Below are 21336 nucleotides of genomic sequence, written 5' to 3' on the forward strand. Positions count from 1 at the left end.
TTTGTTTTGAGGGCGTCTGAGTTGATGTTAAACAGAGGAGTCACTGGTTACAGATTTCCTGGGAAATTAGGGCTCAGAAGAAAAAAAGACAGTCTGGGTTTAACCCAAGAGGCAGTCAAACGGCATTAGGTTAAAGGTGCAGACAAGAACTGGAGGGAGACTAGGAAGGGGTTCCCCAGGGGTCCCCACTGGCATGAAGCTATAGAAGCCAAGGCATTGATACTCCTGGACTCTCTGGCTTCCAGGAGAGTTCAGAGGGTAAAGAGCAGGACCTTCTAGTGAGCTTATCTTATCTGTTCAGCAGTCCTGGCTCCAGCTCAGCAGGTGCACAGCCACAGCCTGCGGCGAATCGCTATGGCTCAGATATGAAATCCAAGTTTTCTCTCCTTTCATCTTATAATAAAGAGAGCTGTGAGGGCATTCAGGCCCTGCACTGGTCAGGAGGAGGCTGGCCAAGGGCTCCTATTCTCCTCCCGCTCTGACACAAATTCCACTACAGAAGGGGGCTGCCTCTAGCTGGGGCTTTTGCGTGCAGTGGGTTGGCTGGCATTAAGACAACTGGCAAGAGCCTGGTGAGGCACACGGTAGGTCCCACAGGGAAAGATGGTTGGTTCCAAGGTCTGAGGTTCTCATGCTCGGCTCCAGGGCAGCAAGAGAGCACTTTCTACAGAAGGCTTGGTGAAATTAGACTCCAAACTGTTCCTTTGTTGCTACTCGCATGAATGGATCCAGGAGTGGGCCCTCCCTTTAGTCTTCACAGTTGCATCCGTATGTGGCAGACACTGCCACCATCCCAGATTTTCAGAAACCAGCCAGGCTGCAATCTAGGCATTTGTACTCTGAAGCCCACGATCTCCAGTGCTAACAGGTGTGATGTCCCTCAAGCTGTCCCACCCCAGCTACAAGGTTTCCCAGAGGATGTGCTTAAAATAGACTGCTAACAAGGAAGTGTACACAGGCTTCACATTTTTTTTTCACGTTGGAAGATGGGAATTCATAAGTATCAATTGTTGGGAGGAATATAAAAGCATGTATCTTTTTTTTTTTTTATGGTGAGGCTTGACACATTCCCATGGTTAAGACAGTCCCTTTAAGTCCCAGAATGAATGGATTTCCACAAGGCTGGCCAGGGAGACAGATACAGCCCAGCTCAGCATGACTTCGTCATACTTGCTGAAGTCATCAGCCTATTATGACAGTAATTACTAGGGTTAACTTCAGCAAAATAATAACAACAATAATAAATACCGATAGCCTACTGTGTGCAGTGTTCTAATTGTTCACTATAGTTTTTGATCCTCAAAATGGCTCCATATTCATAGCTAGCCAAAGCAACTAAAGTAAGTGACTGTTGAATGCTCAGCCTTAAGCAGGGCATCTGAGTCAACCCCCTCAAGGCTCAGAGAACACTGGAAGAGAGTATGGAAAGAAAGAAACAGTTGGAAGATGGGGAGGGCGTGCTGGGAAATGCTGTCTTCTGGTGACGATGTGGCTGTTGCATGCATGAGCTCACGGTGGCTGTGGTGACCTACACATGCTTCAAGCCAACATGCTCAGCCAACATTCCAGCAGGCGGCACCATCTGGACTCAATGATCGTTAAAAAAAATAGTCACCAAGGTGGGAGGGGGCTATGTTGAGAGGTCTGGAGGGGGTAGAAGGGAGGAGTTGGGGGTGAGTGTGATCACGATACATTGTGTACATGTATGAAATTGCCAAAGAATAAATAAAAGATATGCTTAAAAAAAAAAAAAGGTTAAGCTGGGAATAGAAGGGCACATGTTCTTACAGAAGTGGGTCCCTGTGAGTTGGAGGCCAGCCTGGTCAACACAGTTGTTATTTAACAGTCTCCTGCGGGATTGTAACATTCCATCCTGCAGGGGGTGCTCTTTAACCTAGAATATAAAGTCAGGGACTTCAAGAAGTCCCTGAAACTGACTAGATTCACTAGGCCCGCCCTGCCAGAATAAGCAGTAAAAGCTACAAAGGAGATACCCAGACAAGCCAAGAGCTACTCTTGAGATCAGACGAGCTGCTTAGCATAAAATGAAACCAGCTGAGCTACCTGAAGAGGTTCAAACCAACCCAGGCACTAGAAATGGCACTCTAACCTATTGCACTGCCTGCAGGCTGTGCAGTGTGCTCCAGGCTCCCATCTTTGTGAGCTGTCATCTATGCTGGGGTAGCTTTGGTGATGCAGCTGTCTTTGAGCCATTTCTGCTCTTGTAAGAGAACTTTCACCCATACTTCTGCAAGTAACCTCAATAAAACTCATTGGTTACCAAGTTGGACTTTGGTGGTATCCATACTGTCTCTCATGGGATTCCTAACTGAGGTGAGTAAATATGTGTTTCGTCTCCCCAGGGAAAGTTTTGTCCTGCAATAGTGCATTCTAGGCTAGCCAGGGCTGCATAGTGAGACCTTGTCTCAACAACAATGAAAACTGCTCTGTAATTACAAGTGGGAACTTGAACAGACATGTATAGACCCATGTCCATAATACTTACAATAGCTTAAAAAAAAAAAAAAAGGAGGTAACGCCAGACTCCATCCACAGTCACAGATGAGTGGATAAGAACATATGGTTGCCGGGCTGTGGTGGTGGTGCACGCCTTTAATCCCAGAACTCAGGGGGCAGAGGCAGGCAGATCTATTGAGGCCAGCCTGGTCTACAGAGCAAGTTCCAGGACAGGCTCCAAAGCTACACAAACAAAACTTGTCTCAAAAAACAAAAACAAAACAAAATAAAAAGAACAAGAACATGTGGTCTATGCACACAATGGAGTATTCTTCTGCCACGGTACCACGCGGATGAACCTTGAAGGCATTACGCTAAGGGAAAGAAGCAGCCACTGTGGACAAGCACTGACTAATTCCACTCAAACTCAGAACTTCAGTGGTCACACTCACAGGGACAGAAAGTAGACTGACGGTGTTACAAGGAGGAGAGAGGGAACAGAGGTTGGCATTTAAGGATGTGCAGCTGCAATTAAGACAAAAAGCTGTGGACATGGCTAAAGTGGGAAAATTTATGTTAGATATATTTGCCAACATAATTTTAAAAACTTATTGTAGGCTAGGGGTTACTCGTCTCATTTTATAGTGGGGCTTAGAGGACATCACAGAAGCAAACTGAATGAGAGCCCATCTGACCACAGCTCCAGCCTCCTTCCAGTTTAGTTACCCCTCAGCTCGGGCTAGCCCTGCATGACTGAGGGGCTCCCCACTTCTAACTTCAAAGAATGGAAAAGAGTGCAAGGAAAGGGTTACCTAGCCAGAGCCAACATAGAAGGGAGGGTGTGGCTGGGGCTTTTATTACAGGGCCGACACTGAGAATTGTACCAACATTTAAAATTATGAAATGAGGAGCCTGGGGCCTCTCTCTGATCCAGAATGATTATCTTCACAGCCGAGCACCCAATTTAAATTCACTGTGTTTAATACAAAGCCCCAGCACTGCAGAGACTGTCTCCTGACATGCGGTTACCATGGAGACTGGAGATGATTCTCAAAGGGAGCTGCATGGCAGAAGGAAAGTGGCTGCCAGCGCTCAAGAAGCCAAGGGGCCTGTGGAAATGGCTCTAAAGTAGAGCGGCACAGAGAGACCCTTTGTCACCCGCTCTTTGGCAAAGTTCCTCCTAATCTCAAGGTGGGAAAGTTTACAGACCAGCAGGCCACACGGATGCTTAGTAATAGTCCAGGCTGTCTACAGATGCCCGAGAAGACGGATGACCAGCAATCCAGAATGAAGTGCATGTAACCCCGCTTGCACTCTGTGCATCATCTGTTTCAATGATGCCAGAGCCTTCATTTGGTTCCATGGTTCAGTGGTAACAACGTCATGAAGCTGTTAAGGAAGGATGCCAGGCCTGCCCTGCATTTATTAACCTGGTAAGTGACATACTCTCTGAGACCCAGCTTCCCACCCAGGAAGGGCAGATTGCACGGTCTGCCTGAAGTGGTTTCTGAAGGCCAAACCAGTGCTTGATGGACAGAGAGGAGCTCTGAACAGCAAGTCACAGCCTGATGGCTCAGATAGGGGGCCAGGAGGTGCACTATCAAAACAAGGGGATTCAGGGAGAAAGTTTCAGGTCCTGGTAGGGAGCTACATGCTTCCAGGTGCTAGGAGGGGTCTGGGATCCCTGCTCCATTTTGAACTCTGTGTTTTTTACACGGCAGGGATAACAGGTTACCTTGAGGCCACTGAGTGTGGCTGGGGCTTTCAGATTACAGTCCTGGTGTGTGTACATCTGACAAAGGGAGAGGCAAGCAAGCAAGCATGAAGAGAGAAGCCCACCCAGGCCTGATAGGAAATGGGTCATAAAGAAGCTGGGAACCTGACAGTGCTTAGACTTTCATTCTAGGAAAAGTTACCCTTGACTCTGGATCCTCTAGCTGACCCATGGACCCCAAAGTAGGACATAGAGTGCAGAGTGAGCTGTCTCCCATATCTTCATATCTTCATACTTGAAACCGGAACCAGGTTATAAAAAGGCCATACCTACATTTACATTGATATCTATAATCAGACCATTATTTATTACTTGTTATTATTATTTCCCTTTGAGTAACATAAGGAACTTAAAAAGGTTTGGGAATGTAGCAGATGGTGGGGCGCTTACCCAGCACATCACAGAGCCTTGGGGTCAATGGCCAGCACCACGAGAAACAAGCATGGTGGCACATGTCTGAATCCTCGCTCCTGGGCCATGCAAGCAGAATGCTCAGAAGATCAGCATCACCATCAGGTACATAGTGAGTTCAAGGCTAGCCTGGGTACAGGAGACCTTGTCTCCAAAAGAATCAAAGTTATTAGCTTTTATCTCCCTGAGAGGGAACTGTGCTGGGGACCAAGAATGTTTGCCAAGTGCCTGGCCCATATTCTTTCTGGTTCTTAAAGGTTGAGAGAGCCCACAATAAAAAATGGCAGCTTGTATGTACATGGATGGGCAAAGAGGGTCGGAGTTGTAAGGTTTAGTGAGACCTGCTCTGAAGAACTTACATAAAGCTGCAATAATCAAGTGTGTGAGTCTGGTGTAGAGACACAAATTCATGAAGGAACAGACCAAAAACAAATAAGAAAACGTCCCCAGAGATAGCCCCCCATATCTATAATCTTTTACCTAAATGATGCTGGGGTATCTTGATACTATATATAAGAAAACTGAACAGCACCTTACTGTGTGCTATGCAGAAAAATAACTTTAAATGGCCACAGACCTACTTATTTGAGGCTAAAATTATAGAAGAAAACTGTAATGACTTGAATATGTCTCTCCAAAGTCACATGCTGGCCAGATACAGCAGTGCATGCCTGCTTGGAAGCAGAGACAGGAAGATTGAGAGTTCAAAGCCAGCCTGTGCTGTATACCCAAAACCCTGTCTCCCAGGACAAGCAAGAAAAGTTCATGTGTTCCAAGTATAATCTCTAAATTCTTATGCTGATGGTTTCAGAGGGAAATCCATTAGGACTAAATGGAGTCATGCAGTTAGGACCCCCATGTAGACAACAGTGGCTTTTTATTTTTGTTTATTTACTTAATTATTTATTTTTTAAACAAGAGGAAGATTCTTTTTTTAAAAGCTTTATTTATTATACAGTGCTCTACCTGCATGTATGCATACATACCAAAAGAGAGCACCAGATCTCACTACAGATGTGTGTGAGCCACCATGTGGTTGCTGGGAATTGAACTCAGGACCTCTGAAGGAGCAGTCAGTGCTCTTAACTTCTGAGCCATCTCTCCAGCCCCAACAGTGGCTATTTAAAAAGAGCCAGAATGGTCTGTCCTGCGCAACTGCTTGCCATGTGGTGGCATTTAGTTCAAGCAGCAGAAAATAGACTAAAAGAAAACAGAGGAGGGTTGGAGACATGGCTCAACTGTTAAGCACTGGCTGCTCTTCCAGTGGACCTAGTGGGTTCAATTGCCAGCACCCACATGGTGGCTTTACACCCATCTGTAACTCCAGTCTCAGGGCATCTGATGTCTTTTTCCAGATTCCCTGAGCACCAGGCATGAACGTGGTGCACATATATACATGCAAGGTGTGGTGGTTTGAATGTAATTGGCCCCCATGACCTCATAGGGAGTGGCACTATTAGGAGGTGTGGCTTTGTTGGAGTGAGCATGGCCTTTTTGAGGAAAGTGTGTCACTGCAGGGGCAGACTTTGGGATTTCCTGCACTCAGGATACTGCTCAGTGTCTCAGTCAACTTCCTGTTGCCTGCAAAATATAGCAGCCTCAGCTCCAGCACCACCATGTGTGCCTCCCTGTCATGATGATAATAGAACCTCTGAACTGTAAGCAAGCCACCCCAATTAAATGTTTCCTTTATAAGAGTTGCCGTGGTCATGGTGTCTCTTCACAGCAATAGAAACCCTAACTAAGACACAGGGAAAACACCCATACCATAAAATAAAAACAACACATTAAAAAATACAGAAGGAAATCTTACTGACTGTGGATTTTATAAAAACTTGATTCTACTTGGGAGGCAGAGGCAGGAGGATCTCTGTGAGTTTGAGACCAGCATGGTCTACAAGAGCTAGTTCCAGGACAGCCTCCAAAGCCGCGGAGAAACCCTGTCTTGAAACTCCCTCCCCTCAAAAAAAGAAAAGAAAAAAAAAACTTGATTCTACAACAAAGAAATGAAGATGAAAAAAAAAAGAAAAGAAACATATAGAACTTCAAAATAAAAATAAAAAAAAAACTTTTGCTCTTTAAAAGTCATTGTTGAAGGGCCTAGAAGATGGCCCAGTGAGGAAAAAGTGCTTGCTGTGCAAGCATGAGGAACTGAGTTTGAATCCCTGGGACCCACATAAAAGTCAGGTAACCTTCTGGCCTGGGAAAATGGGAGTCGATTCCGCATAAGTTCAGGGCCAGCTGCTCAGTAGATGCAGCAGAAACAAAAGAAACTCTTGTTATCCAGCTGTGGTGGCAAACACCTTTAACCCCAGCATCTCTAAGGCTAAGGTAATCCAAGCCAATCTGGTCTATGAGTGAGTTGGAGCCCAGCCAGGGCTATAAGTGAGATTATCTCAAACAAGATAGAAGGCAAGGGCAGAAAGCACCCAAAGTTGTCCTCTGGCTTGCATGTGAGTGTTGTGGTAATTGTGTGCTTGCATTTACACATACACAATAAATAAATTAAATGAAAGCCATTGTTAAAATTAAGTAAGCAATTGGAGGAAAATATTTACAAACCATATATCCAACAAAGGACTGGACTACATAAACATCTCTTGGAGCCTGCTAAGAATCATGCTCCAATAACAGCAATAAAAATTTGCAAAAGGCGTCAGACACTTCACCAAACATACACGCAGGCAGATGAGAGGGGAAAAATATTCAGTCACAATCATTAGGGAAATGCAAATTAATAGTACAACGATTCGAACCACATATTAGAATGGCTAAAATTCAACAAACGGACCATAACGAGTGACTGCAAAGAGACAGAGCATCTGCTGGGAGAAACATAAACTGTTGCAATCAGCGTGGGAACCAGTTTGATGATTTCCTAAAAAGCCAAACATACACCCACAGTGTGACTGAGACATTCACTGCTCAGTACTTTCCAAAGGGAAATGTTAGCTCATGTCCATATGAACACATAGATGTGGTGTTCATAGCAGCATCTTCTGCCATAGCAGCAAACTTAATAGTGAGAAGTCAGAAAGAAGGTAAGAAAGGGGGAGAGTAAGGATACATGTTTTTATCATTCTATTTATACAGAAATGCTGGGAAATACAAACTAACACATATCAACAGGAGAAAGGTCAGTGGTCACCTCGGGCAGGAGACGTCAGAAGCAGTTGGAAAGACTACAAAAATACACAGAAACTCTAGGAGGGGATGACATATGTTTCTTATATTAACTGGGAGGTAATGCCAGTATATATATATATATATATATATATATATATATATCAAGAGGTACTAAACTGTATGTTTTAAAATGTGTAGCTTTGGGGCTGGAGAGGTGGCTCAGAGGTTAAGAGCATTGGCTGCTCTTCCAGAGGTCCTGAGTTCAATTCCCAGCAACCACATGGTGGCTCACAACCATCCTTTATGAGATCTGGTGTCCTCTTCTGGTGTGCAGATATACTTGGAAGCAAAATGCTGTATACATAATAAATAAATAAAATCTTTAAAAAAAATTGATGGAAAAAGGGAGAGGGGAGTCCCAAGTATCTGATCATAACCGTTACTTTGTATTCATGCTCTCCCCAAGGATAGAGCTCACCAATACTTAAACAAAGACAACAAGCTTTGTTTAAATTCTTAAATATTAATTGAAAATACTATGGTACTTAAATCTAAACAGGAAAAGCAATTTATGGCTAGAGGTTGAATTAATTTACTTCCCATTTCATCTTCTAGCTTTATAATTGTGTGTGTACATGTGTGACCACAAGGATGCCCAGCGGTGTGAGAGCAGAGTTTACAGAAGAGCTAAGTACTGGTCAGCGAGAAAGTTGTTCCTGTCATTAGACCACACCTTTATCTTGTGTAGTCATTAGGTAAGCATCATCTAGCTTTTAGGATTTCCTTGTCATTGTTGTTTGTGAGTCGGAGTCTCATGTAGCCCAGTTGGCTTCAAACCAGCTCCGGAGCTGAAGCTGATCTTGAATTACTGGATCTTTCTGCCTCTGTCTCCCATGTGCTTGGACTGTAGGCATTGCCCACGATGGCCAATTTAAGTGGTTATCAGGATTGAACCCAAGGGCTACAGGCTTGTAGATAAGTATTTTAACAAATGAACTACAGTCTTAGCCTTTAAATAACAGGGTTCTAAAGGAGAAGACAATGCAGCTGGCTGCAGGGCTGGGACCTCCCAGGGGGCAGATTCGGTGTTTACTGAATGGCCATCCTAAGACTTGCACTGCATGCTCAATACAGGAAGATGGCAATTTCAAAGGTAACCTTAGCAAGGCTTGGGAGGGCAGAAATCCGCAACTAAGTGCTTCCGAAGTTTTGCACAAGTCCATTTTAATATTTTTGAGAAATCAGGGCGGTGGGTTCATATGCAAACATGTGGACCTTAGTTCAAAACCTAGCACCAATGTAAGACCCAGGCATAGCTGTATGTGCCTATAATCCTAGGGGTAGGAAGTGGAGACAGGTGGACCCTGGGACCTTGCTGTATAGTCAGCCTAGACAAAAGTTAGCGTCTGGTGCAAAGAGAGACCCTGTCTCAAGGGAATAAGACGGAGAACAATAGAGGAAGGCACTTGGCATTCTCCTCTAGCCTCCAAATGCACAGAAATGGGTGTATGCACATGAATACACATGAACACACGTATCCACACATGTGTATGCACACACATACCACAGCACAACACACACAGCCCATAAAATCCACATGTGTGTATGCACACACATGCCACAGACACAACACACACAGCCCATAAAATCTCTTTGAAATACTAAAAATATTTATTAACAAAGAGTTAAATTATAAAGGCTTTAAAAAGAATAAATAAGAAACAGCATCACTTATATGCAATAGTAATCACTGGAGTAGACACAAAATTTTCTTCTCTTTAAGTTTTAAAAATTGTATTTATTTGTGTGTGTGTGCGCGTGCATGAGTGCGTGCATGCGTGCGAGTGCAGTGTCATGGCACATGCATGGAGGTGAGAAGACAACTTTTGGGAGTCAATTCTCTTTCTTCTGCCTTGTGGGTCTCAGGGATTGAACTCTAGCAGCAAGCACTTTTACAGGTTGAGCCATCTCACCGGCTCTTCTTTTTAAATCTCTGAGGCTATATGGAAAGCACAGAGCTTCTTGTCATGGGTCTGGAAGCTCTGTAAGATGCACATGGGTATGTTAAGTTCTACTCTGATGCCCAGATTTCAAAGTGCAGAGATCTCTCTATATTGATAAATTCTTTTCAAACGCCTTTTATTCTGCAAGTAGGGAGGAGGTCAGTAAAGGAGGTTATTTTCAATCACAGACATAACAATTGAAACAAGAAATGACAGTTTGGGCTGGAGAGATGGCTCAGCTAGTAAAGGCTAGGCTCACAACCAAAAATATAAGAAACGATGGATCTCCCTCACACTTGTTCTATGAAGGACCAACCTGGACTTTCTACATTTTGGACTGCCAATCAATGTGCAGGCAGACTGAAAATTGCCAGCAAGGTTTTGTTAAAGCAAGGTACCCTAAAAGTAGTAATGGAATACATTTTTTTTTTCAGTTTCTGACCGACAGTTTTCATGCCTATGCACGTGAGAGAACACACCATAAGTGGGTTTTCTTTCTTTTTTTTCATTTTTTTTTAAATCTTTTTGAGACAGGGTTTCTCTGTGTAGCCCTGGCTGTCACTGGAACTCACTCTGTAGACTAGACTGGCTTCAAACTGAGAGATCCTCCTGCCTCTGCCTCCTGAGTGCTGGGATTAAATGTGTGCATCACCACTGCCCAGCCATAAGTGAGTTTTCAAGGCTCTGCCTTCGGTCAACATGATCAATATATGCATTTAACAAATGAGTATTCAATACTTAATAAGCATCAAGTGCTGTTTTAAGTTCTTCACAATAATAATTCAATAAACATAAATGAAGGGCCATTAATCTCTGTTTTCCAGATAAGAAATCAAGCGACCAGGAAACATTAACTTGTGTAAACCACACAGTCTGTGAAGGTGGGGCTGACGTTCAAGCTTGGGCAGTGCGCCTGGCTCTACTCCTAACATCTACACTGACTGACAGCTGTTGTGTTGGTGTCTGTTGTGTGAGGAGAGTTGTGTGAGTCTTTGGGCAATCACAGACCAAACATAAACCATGGTCTCTGGTCCTCAGAGTCTTCTAGCTGCCTGAGAGACAAACTTAACTCAGGAGCAATCTCAAAGGCCAGGATGGCAAGGTTGGGATGGAATTCACTGTAGGAAATGAACGAAGTGTGACACTGGGGTACTGAGGAAGGGTGCCACAGATAGGCTGGGAGCAGCTTGGCCACGAGGGGTCAGATGTGTGGTATTCCGAGTGAAGATCTAGAAATCAAAACTCAAGGCTGCAGATAAGAGGGCAGCCACAGCAGCAATTGAGCTACAGCAGTAACTGAAGCTGGGATGTGGTCAAGAAGAGGGAGGGCCGCTGATAAAGGGGGCTGAGGTGACTTTTAATTTAAAAAAACGTGTATATATTAGGGACTGGAGAGCTGGCCCAGTGGTTAAATGTACTGATTGCTTTTGCAGAGGATGGGAGTTCTATTCCCAGCATTCACCTGGTGTCTCACAACCATCTGCAACTCTAGTTCCAGGGGATTCAATGACCTCCTAGGGCACTAAGCATGCACACCATGCTCAAATAAACATATAGGCAAAACCCTCGCACACGAAAACATGAATAAGTCTTCACTTGATCTTAGCCAAAAGATCCAGAATCGACGAATGAATAAATCTAATTTTGAAATGTATTTGTGCAACCTTTTATCTACTTATTTCTGTGTGTTGAATGCATGTGCACATTAGTGTATGTACCAGTGTGCTCTCCATGTGGAGGCCAGAGGTTGATTCTGGGTGTCTGTCTTTATTGCTCTCTACATCATTTTTTGAGACAGGGTCTCTCACTGAACCTGGAACTTGCCCTTATGGATAGACTGGCTGGCCAGCAACCTCTCAGGGTCCATTTGACTAACCCCCCGCATTGGGGTTACAAATTTGTGCTGCTGTGCTTAGGTTTCACGTGGGTATAGAGGATCAAACTGAGGTCCTCATACTTTGTCCACCGTGCCATCTCCCCAGCCCAAGGATAGAATCTTAAGAAAGTTTAAGTAGTTAACAAAACCGGTGAGTGGAGGGGCAGCATGACAATAGAATGGCTGTGACTGTGTATGCAATGCCCCGTGGCAGGAAAAATTATAACTGAACTCACAGTGACACACACCCCGGCACACACACCCTTCTGCAGAGAAGGAAGGGTCTCAGAGAAGAAGACAGCACAGAAAGGAAGCCAACTCTTCAAGTGGACCTCGGCTCACCAGGTGAGCCTATCCTAGGTCAGCGCTTATCTTGATGGGCGAGATTCTGGCTAAGGATTTGATGGCAGAGGGGGATTTAAGACGAGAGTGGCTTCAAAGATAGAGTGGAGTGTGAGGCAAGGCAGTTCGGGAAGCCTCTGAGGAACTGAGATAAGCCTTTGGCTAAGAGCCAAAAAGGACAGGGACCTCAGCCTTCTCTAACTGCACGAAATGGAATTCTACCGATAGCATAAGAGCACCCTAAACTCCAATGACACCTTGATGATAGCTTGTGGGACTGTGGGTGGCAGAGGACCTGTGCCCACATCTCCAACCTACTAAACAGCTAATAAATGCCTATTGTGAATTACAACGAATACAGTAATTAGTTACACAGAAAATTAACATACCCCTTGCAAGTGGACTAGGCACCACCAGGGAGGGGGAAGGAGTTTCTCCCAGGTGCCTCAGAAGGGAGAGTCTACCATGAAGCACTCACAGAATTCTCTGTGTTCAACTGTGGATGACCTAGAGAGCAAAGTGGAAAGATGAGCTATGCTGATCCTACCCAGAGCAGCCAGGCTAGAAAGGTGGCAGGCATGGTATGGCAGCAGCAGAACCAGGCAAACAAGCTGAGAAATAAGGGACGCCGCCCAAAGAAGGCTGGTGAAGGCACCAGGGTGGCAGAGCTGGAGACATAGGCAGCAAGGGTATTCAGGAGGGCAGAAGAGGGGCTGAAGAGACAGCTCAGCTATTAAGAGTGCTTGCCCATTAGCAGAGAATGCATTCAGACCCCAGCACCCACATCCGGTAGCTGGAACGCCAGTGCAGGGGATCCTGTGTTCTCTTTATCCTCGGTGAGCACCACACACGTGCATATACACACGGACACACATATACAAAGAATAAATCTTTAAAGAAAAGATCATAGAACACTTCCATAGTGAAGCCAAAGTGAATGGATCTTTTCTCAGGGAACCAAAGAGACTGGAAGATGGCCTAGGGTTGAAGAAGCAGACCCTACTTGGAGGATCTCAAAGGCTGAAGTATTTGTTGCATACCACCTCATTAACATCCCAAAGCACCATTTATAATGGTGTGAATTCTCTTGCCCCAAAGTGCTGACATCCACATCACTGTCTACACAGAGATAGATCAGGTTGCCATCTTGGGTGAGTGGAGGACTCAACAGCTCTGTCTGGTGTGCCAATTCTGTGACATTCTTATCTGGTCCAAACAACTTAAATGCAGGGAGTGGCAAGAAAATTATTTGTTGTGGTCAACTAAGAGGTCATAAGGTTGTACAAAAGGTCATAAGATTGTACAAGGGGTCATAAGGTTATACAAGAGGTCATGAGGTTGTATAAGAGGTCATAAGATTGTACAAATAGGTGATTATTTAATGCAGTGGCTCTCAACCTTCCTAATGCTGCACCTAACACAGTTTCTCATGTTGTAGTGACCCCCAACCATGAAATTATTTCATTGCTACTTCATAACTGTAAATTTGCTACTGGTATGAATAGAAATGTAGATATCTAATATGCAGGATATCTGATGACATGTAACCCACGTGAAAGAGTAGTTTGACGTCACAGGGGTCACAACCCACAGGCTGAGAACCACTGGTTTAAGGAGTCCCTGAGAGAGTTAGTGAAAAAAAGACCTAATTCTACCAGGTGTAGTGGTGCACGCCTTTAATCCCAGCACTCAGGAGGCACAGGCAGGTGGATCTCTATTAGTTCAAGGCCAGCCTGGTTTACATAATGAGTTCCAAGACAGCCAGGGTTACATAGTGAGACCCTGTCTCAAAACAAACAAACAAACAAACAAAAAACAACAAACAAACAAAAAAACCCTATTTCTGAGAAACCTGTGTTCTGATCCAATTAGCCTTGGGACCAGGCAGGTGTGTGTGTGTGTGTGTGTGTGTGTGTGTGTGTGTATGTGTGTGTGTGGTAAAGTTCTGTCTCAGTCTCATGTCAACGGGGAATGGAGTTACATGACTTCAAAGGTCTCTCCCAGCTTGCATGGGAATGAGGAAATATGTGAACTTAGGAACATCAATTAATAAAGAAGACCACATAAGTCTGGATTCCCACAGGCAAGGTTACTGCAGTATTTACAGACTAGAAACATTATTTTAGCCAGAATTAGACAGAAACTGGGGGTTGAGGCAAAAGAAGAAAGGCAATAAGCAGCCATTTAAAAGGTTTACTTTAATGAGAGCAATCTTCAGAGGCACCACCAGCCTCCCAGGGTAAATGGGTTCCTTGGGAAGGATGTTGGCAAGGCTGAACACTGAAGGGAGTTCATTTACACGTTAGAGCCTAGCGTATCTCAGGACCCTGCCAGATAGGCTCCTCTGTAGTGGATGGAAAGGAAGGGTGAGGACCCTCTATCGGGGGCAGAATATGACATCTCTTTTAGTCTATGCCACTTAACAGCCCCCAGGCCTGTCCCATACCTGACAAGCACACTTCCCCCTAGGCTAACCATAAAAAACCTCTTGATGCTGACTTTTGCATGGGAGACAGTCTCTGTGACCAGACAGCCCTTGGCACAGGAAGGAGGTCGTCTCTGGGACCTCCAAGAAGTGGGTCAGTCTCGGCCAGTATTTGGTTTGATGACTACTCTAGCCAGCTGCCCACTTCTCTATGACGATCTCTGCAGAGAACATACAGAGAGGTAAAATACTGTACCTGGGGCACTCAGAAAGTATAGGGCAGGCTTAGGTTAGGGTTTGGGAGCCCATGTGTAGGAGCCTGGAATGTGAGTGGAAAAACAGATGCAAATAAGATTGGCAGGCAGGCTATGCTATCAAATGGAATTCAGCTGTCAGCCTTGGCACTTAAGGCGAGGGCCAGTCAGATGGGCATATAGCATAGCCAAGGCACAGTGCCATTCCAAACAGCTAAGAAAGTCCCCAAACAGTCTTCCTGACAGTGGTTAAAATCACCAGGGTACCTTGAAAAATTCAAATGAGGGAGGGGGAAGACCTGACTTAATTGGTCTGGGCTATGACCAAATACTGGCATCTGTTAAAAACTCCCCAAGTGGCCGGGCATTGGTGGCGCACGCCTTTAATCCCAGCACTCGGGGAGGCAGAGGCAGGAGGATCTCTGTGAGTTTGGGACCAGCCTGGTCTACAAGAGCGAGTTCCAGGACAGACTCCAAAGTCACAGAGAAACCCTGTCTCTTTGAAAAATCATAAAAAAAAAAATCAAAACCAACCAAACAAAAAACCTCCCCAAATGGTTCTCAGCTGGGTGGTGGTGGCAGAAGCCTTTATTTAATCCCAGCACTCAGGAGGCAGAGGCAGGTGGATCTCTGTGAGTTCAAGGCCAGCCTGATCTACAGAGCTAGTGCCAGAATAGACTCCAAAGCTACACAGAGAAACCCTGTCTCAGAAAACCAACCAACCAACCAACCAAGCAACTAACAAAAATATTCCCCAAATGGTTCTAATGGAAGTTGCTTCCAAGGACTGACAACCATCGGCCTGCCTAGGCCGAGGTTCTTACAATAGTTTTTGGGGAAGCATGAGAGGCACACAGCAAACTTCTGACAGCAGTGCACATCTGCCCATCTATCAGCATGTTAGTGACGAAGCTGGTGTCTATAGTTTTAAAATATGGATTTTGGACTGGGGAATTAAGAACACAGGATGCTCTTCCAGAGGACCCAGGTTCAATTTCCAGTACCCACACAACAGTACACCACAATCTTTTAACTCTTGTTCCAGAGGACCCACAGATATGCATGTAGGTAACACACACACACACACACACACACACACACACACACACACACACACACACACACACACCACACGCACATTTTTTAAAAAAATAAGGTAACTGATACTGATTATTTTACCTGGACATGAGAGCTACTGACTGACAGCAGTTAGGTGTCCATATGACTGTTCTTGGTGGCACAATATAAGGTACCCACAAAGAGGACACTCCTACCCTTAGCCAACACTAGTGCGTCGCTGGATGTTTCTTTCCCTACATCTGCCTCCCCACGGTGAGAAACAGCCTTCAGGAATGGAATCTGGGCTATTGCAAGTAGTTGGTCCTGCTTGAGGGGAAGCCTGTAGGTTGGAGTGGTGTGGGGGAGGTGGTGCCTAGAGCAGGCAGGATAATAGTGAGCCAAGTGGTGGAGCCCTGAGTAGAAGAGCAAGGCAGAGCCTGCCACTGGCTTGCTATCGTGCTGGAGACAATTCCCTTCAGACTCAGCACAATGGACACCCAGATGTTCCCAGCAAAGCCAGGCTTTCAACTATTTTTCTCTCCCGGGCCTGCTGGTCTCCAAACATCATGCATGCATGTTTTGAGGAGGCCATGCACTGGGGGTGCAAGGTTCAAGACCCAAGTGGGTCTGCCAAACAGGCAGGAAAAGATGCAACTTGATCCCTCCTACTCTGTTGGCCAATCACAGCTTTTCCTCTGGACTGTGATTCTATTATAAACCCACATCTATCCTTAGAGTCAATGAGTCTTTCCTGGTCATGCTAAACAGATGGATGGCCATTTATCCGGAGTGTACAACCTTTGCATGAAGGCCACATTGTCACAATTAAACCCACAGTCCTCCACCTCTACCCCCGGCAGTCAGTGTCAACAGGGAAGCAGTTCTTCTACCAGGGTCTAGTTGAGACGGAGAATCGGAATGTTTGCTGTAGGAGCAGCAGCTGGAGAGAAGATATAGAGGTCAGTGAAGGAGACCTCGGGGAAGTAGTTCCTTCTTGGGAGACTTGAGACAGAACTTCTGAGAAGGTTAGGGGCTTTGTTACCTAAATGGTGGACAATAGGAAGGCTGGGGCATAGAGGCTTGCTTAGGAGATGGATTGAAAAAATTCATTTAGAGGCCAGTGAGCTGGGTCAGCAGGGGAAGGTATTTGCCATGCAATCTTGGCAACATAAGTACCCTCCCTGGAACCCATGTAACCGAGAGAACCAATTACAAGTTGTCCTCTTAGCCCTACATGCATACCACACAGACACATAGACATGCATGCACACGTGCACACACACCACACACACACACACACACACACACACACACACACACACACACACACACAATCCACTTAGGTGTCACTGTCACCAGGAACCAGGATGGCTTGGCAGAGGAGGATCTTCCATTTAAATTCCAACAATGCATTACACAGAGTGGGGGTGTCTGCAGCAGCCCACACCTGCAGAACTGGGGCCTTTAATCCCACAGGGGCCTTTGGATATTCTTTTGGTATTTTCTGTCCTAATGGATGAGCAGACTGGAAAAGATCAAGGGTTCCCTTCCACCTTGCACAGAGAGTAATGCACAGAACTCTTGATCGGTTATAAAGAGCTGGAGGCTCTCAGGGGAAAACCTGTCTCTCCTGGCTAATGAGGCCCTGGCCATAGCCAGCATGGAAAAGAGGACAGAGAAGGGCACTCTGACCTCTCCAAGGCTGGGAGAAAGTGCAGTGACAGGGTGGCATCCCACTCAGGATGAGAGGTCTCCCAAAGCAGAGGCAGCAACCAACAAGCTATAATTTTGGGTTCAAGGCCTGAGCACATACAGAATGGGCCCCAAGACTGACTGGACTGCTTATCAGTCATGTCAGTGTTAATCACTATGCCTTCTACACTACCTGCTAGGATTGAAATTGGCCTAACCAGTTTGGAAGCTATTGGGCAGAATCTACAAGTGCTGAACGTGTCTGTGAAACATACCCTGGCCTGGCAGTTACATCCCCAGGGATATGCACAGCACTGTGTACAAATATGCCTGCCAAAAGACAGCCACAGAAACATCTCAGCAACAGTACGGTAGAACCAGATGTTCTATGTGCACTGCCACAAAGCCAGGACACCCAACAGGCAACAACATGCAACAACTTGCAAGAAGTTTTGAGTGAAAGAACTACTGCATTTCATTTACATAAAGAACCTCAGGTAAACACTCAAAACCAATCTATACCAAGTACACTAAAAACCAATGGCTCAACTGCTTTAGTTTATCTACTTATTCATTTTGAGACATTTCCCACGTAGCCCTGGCTGACCCAATTCTGTGCAGCCCAGTCTGGCCTCAAGTTTTCAACAATCCTCCCAGTTCCATTCCTCAAGTTCAGGCATTCCAGATGTGTCCTCACCCCCTTGTATACTTTATTTAGTGAATTATATGATTTGTGAATAATACCTCACTGTTACATTAACAAATCTGTAGTATTTGAAGTCAGGATGGTGGTTATCCTTGATGGAGACTGGGCAGGGCTTCTGGGTCTTGGTCCATTGAAGAGGAGCTGGTGACAAGAGCATGTTCAGGTGTGACGACTCTAGGTGCCCATGTTCACCTCTGTGTGTACACAGTGTCTTAATAAAATTATTAATGGAAATAACCACAAACAGCTGGGTGGTGGCACATGCTTTTAATCCCAGAACTCAGGAGGAAGAAGCAGGTGGATCTCTGAGTTCAAGGCCAGCCTGGTCTACAGAGAGATCCCAGGACAACCAGAGCTACCCAGAGAGGCCCTGCCTTGAAAAACTGAAAAGAAAGAAAATAACCACAAACAAAATAGGCCTGGCCTTGGTTCTCAGGGTGGTGACCAGATATACTTACTCACTTTAAGGAAAGCCCAAGTGCCACCACAGCAACCTGCAAAAAGACCCCAGGTTTATGAGGATGGGGTTTCCTATCTCACCAGTAAAACATCACCTGCAGAATGCCGGCAGAGTTAGAGGAGAAGGCCTTTACTTCCTCAGACTGTGACAGTCCTCAGAGCCAGGAAACATCTTACTTATCTCAGCGCAGAGGCTGGGCTGACTCTGACACCTGCTAGAGACCCACATCAACAAGCAAAGTTCACTTACTCACTGGGCAAATATCTGCAGGCACAGGCTCTGGGGGAGCAGAGGAGTCGGACTAGGTCCTACCCTCCGCTAGACCATGATCTGATGTCTAGGGAGAGGCTGGCATGTGACAGACAGTTCATTACAAAGACGAGGAATGGCAGCAATGACCGGGGATCCATCCACTTGGGGATCTTATTTATTTATTTATTTATTTGTTTTGGCAAAACACAGTTTTCTTTTGACTTACCTGTCTCACAAGTCTGGATTTTTAGATTTTGTGTTTGGGAATGCACGGTAGCTCACACCCAGCTGTCCAGGTGATGAACTCTGCCTGAGACACTCACACGGAAAAGAGTACTCACTACTACTGTCCAAGCTGACTCAAAGAACAGTGAACTTGAAAGGATAAGGCCAGAGGATTGTCTTGAGTTAGAGGCCAGCTTAAGCTACAGAATGAGACCCTGTCTCAAAAAACAAAAAGAGGCAGGGCATGGTGGGGCATACCTTTAATCCCAGCACTCAGGAAGCAGAGGCAGGTGGATCTCTGTGAGTTCAAGGCCAGCCTGATCTACAGAGTGAGTTCCAGGATAGCCAGGGTTACATAGTAAAATCCTGTCTCAGAAACAACAATTAGGAGAGGATTACAGAAGATAGCTATGTATCGTTCATAGTTTCTGTTTATTCAAAACAGCTAGAGGTGACTTTACAATCTGTCACAGACATTGGTGACGTAATCTAGTTTACCATTGAGTCTACCAATCGACAGAACAAACACTAGCTGATTCTCACCTTCCTCCTAAGTCTGTGTTCTGTGACACAGCAATATAAAAGTAAAGTCAGCTCCTGGCTTTGCATATGGGCGATCCAGTCATCAAAGCAGAACTAAACACTTCCTTTTAAATGATGTAGGATGTTTAGCTGAAACCCCTAGTCTAATTGCCCCCAATCGACCCCTAGAGAAACTTTTTTAAAAAGATTTATTTATTTACTAAGTATACAGTGCTCAGCCTGCATGTATGCTTGCAGGCCAGAAGAGGGCACCAGATCTCATTATAGATGGTTTGGGAGCCACCATGTGGCTGCTGGGAATTGAACTCTGCTGAGACAGGACCTCTGGAAGAGCAGCCAGTGCTCTTGACCTCTGAGCCACCTCTCCAGCCATGGGAAGTGTTGGCTCACATGTGACTCATCTGAAGCAGTCCCAGAAACAGGATAAAGCACCAAAGAGAAAGTAACTTTGGGGCACAGAGGAGTATTACCTTGGTGCCATGGTAGAAGTCGTCCACGCATGTGGCGTTCATGAAGGTCTGGTGGAAGTGGGTGCTGGTGTCAATCCCTCCAGGGATCACCAGTTTCCCGGTGGCATCAATCACCTTGGCCCCTCCGGGGATCATGAGCTCACGGCCCACCTGCTGGATGATGCCATTCTCAATGTAGACATCTGCCTCGTGGGTGCAGTCGTCGTTCACCACCTTGCCCCCCTTGATGAGGATCCGCACACTGGCTGAATTGGCAAGCATGTTCCTAGGGAAGGTAAGTGGACTCTGGTTAAGGCCACTTCACTCAGTCACACCTCAGAGTCACTGAAGCCCACCCCTTCCTCTCAGAGCTCAATTTCACAGGAATAGAGATGGAGAGCTTGAAAAAAAAAAAAAAAAAAAAAAAAACTGGTCTTACAAGAAGCTTCCATCACAAGCCTTTCCCGGATCTCAACGTGGGTTTTTACTGGCAATCATACACAATGGCATTAATATAGAAGCTGGGGTGGCTGGGCTATGTAAGATGTGTAAGAGTGTATACACATGCATGGGTGTAAACACTTGTGGAGGTCAACCTTAGGTGTTACACCCCAGGCATTGCTCACTGTCTTCCCTTCCTAACAGAATTTCTTTTTAGGTTTATTTTTTTATGTGTATGAATTTTTTCCTACATATATGTATGTGTGCCATGTGTGTGCCTGGGGCCCAAGGAGGTCAGAAGAGGGTTGTAGGATAGTTGTGAAACACCATATGGATTCTAGGAATCAAACCCTGGTCCTCTTGAAGAATAGCTAGGACTTTTAACAGTTGAGACATCTCTCCAACTCCATTTGCTGTGTTTCTTGACCAGATCTTTGTCCTGGTCTCAGAGCTTCCCAATTATGCTAGGCTGGCTGGTCAGCAAGCCCCAGAATTCTCCTGTCTCTGCTGTCCTGCTCTGGGATCCCCAGGGTGTAACACCACACCCAGCTTTCCACATGGGTGCTGGAGACTGAACTCAGGCCCCTATGCTTGTGAGCAAGTACTTTATTGACCAAGTCATTTCCCCAGGCCCTGAGACATCACTTTTTACCTTTCCAGAATGCTATCTGAATATATACATCCCTCTGTTGTCCTGGCTGGCTTAGAACTTTTGTTCCCTCCAATCTACCTCCCAAGTACTGGAGTTTCAAGTATGTAGCCCTGTTACGATAAATCTTTCCGCCAAAAGCTGCCAAGCCCCATCGCCACATGTGTGCTTTACGCCAGCCACCCGCCCAAG

At 45.5% G+C, this 21336-nt stretch overlaps 1 protein-coding gene across 1 annotated transcript in view; it reads right to left on the reverse strand.

The window, feature by feature from the left end:
* The window catches only part of Dpysl5 (dihydropyrimidinase like 5), a 44930-nt gene extending 24594 nt beyond the window's left edge, over nucleotides 1-20336 (reverse strand). The window contains exon 1 of the mRNA XM_035448291.1: nucleotides 20076-20336. Within this exon, the coding sequence (XP_035304182.1) occupies nucleotides 20076-20336 (261 nt within the window). The remainder of the gene's footprint in view (nucleotides 1-20075) is intronic.
* Between the last annotated feature and the right edge of the window lie 1000 nt (nucleotides 20337-21336).

This window comes from Cricetulus griseus, chromosome 7, assembly GCF_003668045.3.
Source record: "Cricetulus griseus strain 17A/GY chromosome 7, alternate assembly CriGri-PICRH-1.0, whole genome shotgun sequence".
Classification (NCBI taxonomy): domain Eukaryota; kingdom Metazoa; phylum Chordata; class Mammalia; order Rodentia; family Cricetidae; genus Cricetulus; species Cricetulus griseus.